At 35.4% G+C, this 7,695-nt stretch overlaps 1 protein-coding gene across 1 annotated transcript; it reads left to right on the top strand.

Annotated features, from left to right (window-relative positions):
* The first annotated feature begins 207 nt into the window (after positions 1-207).
* On the top strand, positions 208-2,851 carry LOC111907085 (tocopherol cyclase, chloroplastic). The gene is made up of 10 exons (XM_023902876.3): positions 208-681; positions 760-1,004; positions 1,072-1,151; positions 1,241-1,317; positions 1,513-1,682; positions 1,786-1,883; positions 1,966-2,073; positions 2,160-2,276; positions 2,345-2,482; positions 2,557-2,851. The coding sequence occupies exons 1-10, from the start codon at positions 371-373 to the stop codon at positions 2,731-2,733; spliced, it is 1,521 nt and encodes a 506-aa protein (XP_023758644.1). The 5' UTR covers positions 208-370; the 3' UTR covers positions 2,734-2,851.
* Positions 2,852-7,695: the final 4,844 nt, after the last annotated feature.

The raw sequence follows: 7,695 nt of genomic DNA, 5'->3' as shown, positions 1-7,695 counted from the left end.
TAAAATTATTTGACAATGTTTTAATTTCAAATCATTAGGTTCTTATATATATTTATCGTATTAACTATTTTTTTAAAAATATATTCATCTTAACACTACATCGGATGTTCTTTACCAGAAAAATACAGATGGCTGAAAGCAAATTGGTGGCTGATTGTGCATCACAAGAATAAAACAAAAATTAAAATATGGTTTGAACTTTGAAGTGGCTAGCATACCCATCAATGGTGTCCGTTTGCTGAAGAAAAAAAAAAAAAAAAAAAACCTATCTCGAAAGTCGGTGCCAAACATAGCCTTCAAACACATACGAAACAGCCACGCCACCTCCATTTCTCCTTCACACCAATACCAGAACTCCGACCAAGCTTCAATGGACTCAAATCTGTATACATTGCTGCAAAGTTCCCCTTACTGTCCTTCATCGTTACTCGGTTCATTTAAACCTAATGTGCAAACCATGCAATCGCCGATGAATCGAGCGTATTCTGGTGATCAATTGAGTATTCCGAGGCTCAAATTCGAGGGTAAACGTCGGTTATCTGTTGTCAAATCGATTCCAAAAGCAGAAATTAATGATTCTTCGACTGTGGAAGTGAAAGCCACAGAAGACGTTAAGGAGATTGTGAATCCGGTTTATGTGCCCACGCCTTCAAATCGACCTCTTCGTACTCCTCACAGCGGGTAATCTGATTTCAATCTTACTTAATCTGATGTATTCAATTAGTACTGGTATTAAGTCTGTTGTATAAATTGCATCAGATACCACTTTGATGGGACTACGAGGAAATTTTTTGAGGGTTGGTACTTTAAGGTCTCGATACCAGAACGAAAACAAAACTTCTGCTTTATGTATTCTGTTGAGAATCCTGCATTTAAGAAGCCATTAAATGGTTTGGAGCAATTACAGTATGGACAACGGTTTACTGGAGTTGGAGCTCAAATCCTTGGTGCTAATGATGAGTACATTTGCCAATACACAGAAGAATCTCACAACTTCTGGGGAAGTAAGTTTATTAACTTAATTATAACCTTTTGTTATACTATCACTGAATTGATTTCGTCAACGTACAGGTCGACATGAGCTGAAGCTTGGAAACTCTTTTACATTGCAAAATGGAAAGAAGCCTCCAAACAATGAAGTTTCACCTCAGGTTGATCTTCTTCCTTGATGAAACTAACTAAATCATTTGTTTCTCTGTAGTTTACATACAAATTTTAAACAGAAGTGGTCTAAATGCAGGTTTTTAATCAGAGTGTGGTTGAAGGGTTCCAAGTTACTCCACTTTGGAATCAAGGTTTCATCCGTGATGATGAAAAGTGTGTTTCTTTTCCATTCTTTTCTCCCTTTTAAGTGTAAACAACTAAACATCTATAATAACAGAATCACAACAGTTTTCATTCATTATAGTTTTAGCAACAATATGAAGCTGTAATATTGATGTTAATATCCTAGTTTCATTTCTTTCCAATACAACATTATAGTTCCAATCATTTTTCTTTTAACTTCTTCAGGACACCTTATGCAAAAACTGTAAAAACTGCACGTTGGGAATACAGCACACGCCCTGTTTATGGTTGGGGAAATGTTGGGTCAACACAAAAGTCAACAGCCGGTTGGCTTGCTGCTTTTCCTGTATTCGAACCTCATTGGCAAATATGCATGGCTGGTGGACTCTCTACAGGTAAATCTTTTTTTTTTTTAGTGTATTTAAATTAAAATCAACAAATATAAAAATTTATTTGGAAACATTTACTCAAGTCTCAAGCTCTAATTTTTTTTTCCAGGTTGGATAGAATGGGGTGAAGAAAGATACGAGTTTCAAAATGCCCCATCTTATTCTGAGAAGAATTGGGGTGGTGGTTTTCCAAGAAAGTGGTTTTGGGTAAATAATAATTATAATCCCCATTATTTATTTAAAGAAAATTTTCTTGTTTTATATTTTTTAACAAATTTAATGTCTATAGGTTCAATGTAACGTTTTTAAAGGTGCAAGTGGAGAAGTTGGTTTGACTTGTGCAGGTGGACTAAGACAATTGCCAGGACTATCTGAAACCTTTGAGAATGCTGCACTGGTAATTTTTCTTATTATAATTTAAAATAAAAAATAAAAAATTGCTTAGATTTTTTTAATTTTTGTATATAAATATTACTGTTTCAGATTGGAGTTCACTACGGAGGAATTTTCTATGAATTTGTTCCATGGAATGGAGTTGTTGAATGGGAAGTTACTCAATGGGGTTACTGGCATGTAACAGCATATAATGAAACACATAAGGTGATTATCTATTTATCTAAATATCTTTATGAGTAAATGACGATTTTGCCCTTGGTTGTGATGAACAGATAGAACTAGAGGCTTCAACCAAGGACCCGGGGACCACATTGAGAGCTCCAACTACAGAAGCTGGGTTTGCAGCAGCTTGTAAAGATACATGCACTGCTGATTTAACATTGAAAATTTGGGAAAAAGCTAATGGGAAGGTACTTACTATATGTTTTTAAACATTATTTAAAACTATTTTTTTTTTAATTATTTTTTTTTTATGGATGTGTAGCTTATTTTGGATGTAACAAGCGATATGGCAGCTGTAGAGGTTGGTGGTGGGCCATGGTTTAATACATGGAAAGGGAGAACATATACACCTGAAATTGTTAGTCGTGCAATTAATCTTCCTATTGATGTGGAAGGAATTCTTGGTTCGTTTCCATTGTTGAAACCTCCTGGTTTGTAGGGAATTTTGTTTTTGTTACTTCATGTAGTTGAATCACATCTCTAATGATTTGATATGATACATAAATATATAAAGTTGTATGTTGTATATTGCATGTATATAAAGATATTTTGATGGATGTACTTGTTACATGTGTTATGTATATCTAAAATGCTAATCCTTATAGTTTTAATATAAACTATTTGCCCTTGAATAAATTGTTTTGTCGTGTGTGTTGGTAGAAACCGTTAAAGGTTGTGCTCCTCCCACTTTTAGGTGTAGTAGGAAACGCATTTTTTGGTCTGGTCTAGTGAGTTGGCAGAAAAGTGAGTATTTAAGCTTCTTTTATTCTCCTAGGGTAGCAGCTAGAAATTTTGTAAAAAGAACTTGTTCTTGGAGAGCCAATCCTCTCGAATGAGTGGAATGTTTATTCTTTAAGCTGCCTTTTGTGTTCATTCTACTGTTTCATTGCTTTGTGATTTAGTGAGGATAAGCAGATACTTATCAATTGGTATCAGAGAATGGTGGCTCTTACAAAAGAGGTGAATATTTCAGATAAGAAGAGGTTGGAGAGTCTTGAAGAAGCTATCGGCACTAGGGGTGAGCAGTTTGTACTAAATCTTGATCCTGTAACAGTATCATACATACCGAAACCGGTACCAAATTTAAAAATATGAGATGGTGCTCAGTAATCCAAAATCACGAAATTTGAGATTTGGTACCATCCATATCGGTACTAGTACCGAAAACAGGTACTGATACTAGTTATGTTAATTCGGTTTGGTACTTTGGATTGACTTTCAATCAAATTCGATTTTCGAAAAATTAGGAATGGTACAAGTCGGTACAGATTCCGTCCCACGCTTATCCCTAGACGGTAGTAGGCACTATCATTGAAGAACAGCAAAACTAGTTCTTCAACTCTTGTATCAGGTCAATCCACAATCTGGAGGTGAAGTTTGAAATTGAGATTGTCAAGAACCTGGATGTTCTAATGGGAAAAAGATGAAAGGAATAGAGGAACCAAAACACCGGGTGCACATCTGGGGAAACCATTATTACATCTTTAATCAGAACAAGAGACCGATGGGGAAGGACAAGATGGCTCAAGGAAGAAACGGTAGACCGGGGTTAATCTTTGGATTATTCGTTACTAACCCCGATATGGGTAGGTATGAATATCGCCACCGAAAGATCGACATGCCTTTATTTGACGGGACAAATCCAAATGGGTGGATATTGCAAGCATAGTGGTATTTTGCTATCTACCAATTGCTTATTGGAAGCGGCGATGCCAAGTAGAGATGAGTTATAAAACTGGAAAATCGGACCAGAACTAGAACCAGTATAACTGGAAAAATGCTTAAACGGTCCGGGTATTGGTTTAAAAATTAGCCTTATTCTGGTTTCGGGTATTCCAGGTACGGGTCCAACTGGGTATTCCGGGTTTTGGAACTGGATTTATAAAAAAAGAAAACGGAATCGGGTTTAGTGGATCAAGGAACGGGAAACTGAAGGGTTATCAAAAAATGCACCTACTGATTCATTAATCTATTTTCTCTGCTCGACGACAAAGGCTACTAAAAAAATTTCATCTCCTGTGATCGACATGACTAGAACACATTTAACGATCTTGTTTTTCCCCCTTTTGTGTGATCGACGGCAAGACTACAAAAGGGACTAAAAAAACTTTATATTCTCCTCTCTAGGATCGACATTGTCGATCCCATTCATCTCGTTTTTATTTTTCTTCCATTCATTCCCAATTGAACTTCAAATCAATCTCATGCACTCAATTAAAGAGCAATGGTGGACAATTGGGTAGATAAAAATGAAGATACACAAGTAAGTTGTCAGGAATTTTGATTTCATGTGTTATGATGTTTGTGTTTTTTGTTGTGTTTCAAGATTAGTGTTAATATTCAAATATTATGTTATGTAATGGAATCAACTATTATGATATTTGTGTTTCAAGATTGTATATTATTTTCAGTTTTGTGATTCAAGTATTGTAGTGTCAACTATCAAGTAGGGATGAGACTTAATTGTTATGTATTATAGGTCAAGTTATGTTATTGTGTTTTGTCATCTATTGTAGCTTGATGATGATTAGGTGTTTGTTGACAACACTCAACAAGAAATCAATGAAGAAGCAACACAAAAGAGAAAAAGAGTATGGAAAACAAAGACCGATTGTTGGAAATCATTTAAGGATATTTTTATTGATACAGTTCGACAAGGAAAGTGCAAATGGTGTGAGAGTGTTCTCAAATCCGACGGAAAAAATACCAATACATTTAGCTTAAATAAGCATATAAACAATTGTAAACAAAACACTGGCAATTTGAAAAACCAACCAACATTACAATTTTAAAAAGTATAATCCGGGGAGGGTGGCACTTCGAAACATGAGGAAAACAAATTAAAAAGGTTGTGTTGAATTTATTTGTAGTGGGTGGTCTACCTTTTAAGTTTGTAGAAAATGAGACATTTATTGAATACACAAATGCTCTAAAAGGGAAGGTAGTTGTACCTTGTCGAAGAACAACTTCAAAAAATATGTCACTTTATTATCAAGAAGAAAAAAAAAAGTTGGTAACATTCTTATGTAATTCCCTTAACACTGTTCATTTAACCACCGATTGTTCGACAAGTCCAAGTAAAATCGTACATTATATTTGTTGGATTAGGTGTCTAAGCTCATAACTATACTTGATTGTTCGACAAGTCCAAGTAAAAAAGTTGGCAACATTCTTACTTGGTCATGTTGCAACATATGACATGACACGCGCCACATCCTATGTTAAACACGCCGATGAGTAGGGTTTTTTCCCAAAGCCTCAAACTCATTTTCCTTAATATTATCAACTACGTACAAACGAAAAACAGACGTTACAAAATTGAACCACAAAGATGAAATCGAAAACAAAAATCTTTCCAGTAACCCAATCCATGATTTTATATAAGCACGATAACTTACTCTTATTATTTTTTATGAAAAGTGAAAAACTAATATGTTATAGAATTTTTTTTCTAACAAAAATGGTTAGATTACCTAATTTTGTGAATTGGATTTATGATGGCATGACCGTGTATGTTAATATAATGATATGACAAGAGACAGTCTCACTTATTATTCTAGCAAATCAGTGATGGGACAAATATCCGATGCCAACAAGACCATCTCAAACATACCGAAACAATGAATCTTCCTCCATTCTGGAACACAAAAACCATACCGCCCTCTTCTCGAGTTTTAAAAATAAGAATATGAAAAGAAATTAAAGAGAAGTGAAAAATGATATTTTTATATATAAAAAGTTTAACATATTTTAATATGCAAGATTGATGTCCCAAAACCACCAACAACATGTTTTAATAAATAAAAACAATGTTCCAAAACAAATCACAAAGATGTTTTAATCAATATATAAGACAACGTTAAAAAAAAACATGTTCTAAAACAATCTACATGTTCTAATCAAACACATGCCAAAAAACAATCAACAAGTTTCAATTTTCATCCTCGTATTTTCATTGTTTTATTTAAGATATTCATCCACACGGGGATAACCAAATAGGTCTTGTGCTTTTTTCCGACGTCTCCAAACAAAAAAGTTACATATTTGACAAGTCATAAGACCTTATTCCCATAAATACAATATTAGTGAGTCTAGTTTATAAAATGCGATTGCAAACAGTTGTAATCAAACACCTCTTTGATTAATTGGAAAAAATAACTCAAAAACAGTTATTTTTTTCTGCATGATATCATGCCTCGATATTATACATATATACTCCTAAAATTATCGACTTGTAGAATTAGATCACAATTAGGAAACTAGAAACCGACTTGTTTATGATTTCCTAAAAACTAGGTTGGTTTCCAAGCACTACTCGACTTAGGAATCCAACAATCACCCCCGAATCTCTAAGTCATTCTAGAGAATTCTTCAACCCCTATCCGTTTTAGAACAATGACTCGTCGTTGTCTTCACGTTCTGAAAAATCACTTTCTCGTAATTTTTGGAGTCGTTCCGGACATTCAGACGCAAGGTGACTTGATTTGTTGCATCGAAAACAAATCACTTTAGATTGGTCTTTTTCCCGATTTTTGTTGCAACAATAATTACATTTTTTGCAATTGGATTGAGATAAATCAGAATTAGACTGTTTAATGGGCCGATTACTTTGAGAAACACTATTATTTCCTTTGGGCCCGCCTGACCCACATGACCCTCCAGATCCGGATCCACTTGACCCGTTAGTCCCATTAAAACCATTCGCTTTATTAGACCCATTCGATCCTTTCCAATTTCCCTTCGTTCCGGATGAGTTACCCCCACCAGGTGATGACCCACCTCTATCTCCAGTCGATTTTTCGGCGAATAGAACCCTCGACTGTCCTTCTCCAGCATTGACTTCCCTTATTCTTTCTTCATATGCCTTCAATCGACCCACTACGTCTTCAAACCCTACCGATTTTAAATCTAGTACCTTTTCAAGAGATGCAAACGATGTGAATGAAGTTTCTGGGTAATGATTTGAGGAATTTCTTCACTAATTTTGATTCCTCAATTGTTTCTCTTAATGCCGACGATGTAGACGCGATCCCAGAAATGTCGATTGTCTCTGACTCCGTCATTCTCAGACGATTGAATTCCGACATCAAGGTTTGTAATCTTGCTTCTTTGACTCTATTTGCGCCCACATTACGTGCTCTAATCGCATCCCACAATTTCTTGGCCGAATCCTGATCTCCAATCTGCATTATGAGGTTTTCTGGTAGGGCTTGGTACAATAGACCCATGGCGAAACAATCCTTATCTTCGTTGACTTTGGTTCCTAGATCAATCACAGTTCAGGCTGGATACGCAAGACAACTTCACTCTAACCGGAGGAAGCTGTGCACCATCTTCTCCATCCGACATGTTGACCTAGCTCGTCAGTAGGTAAACAACTCGATCTCACAACTTCTCAACC

This window comes from Lactuca sativa, chromosome 5, assembly GCF_002870075.4.
Source record: "Lactuca sativa cultivar Salinas chromosome 5, Lsat_Salinas_v11, whole genome shotgun sequence".
NCBI lineage: Eukaryota > Viridiplantae > Streptophyta > Magnoliopsida > Asterales > Asteraceae > Lactuca > Lactuca sativa.
This window is presented reverse-complemented; position numbering and strand designations above follow the sequence as displayed.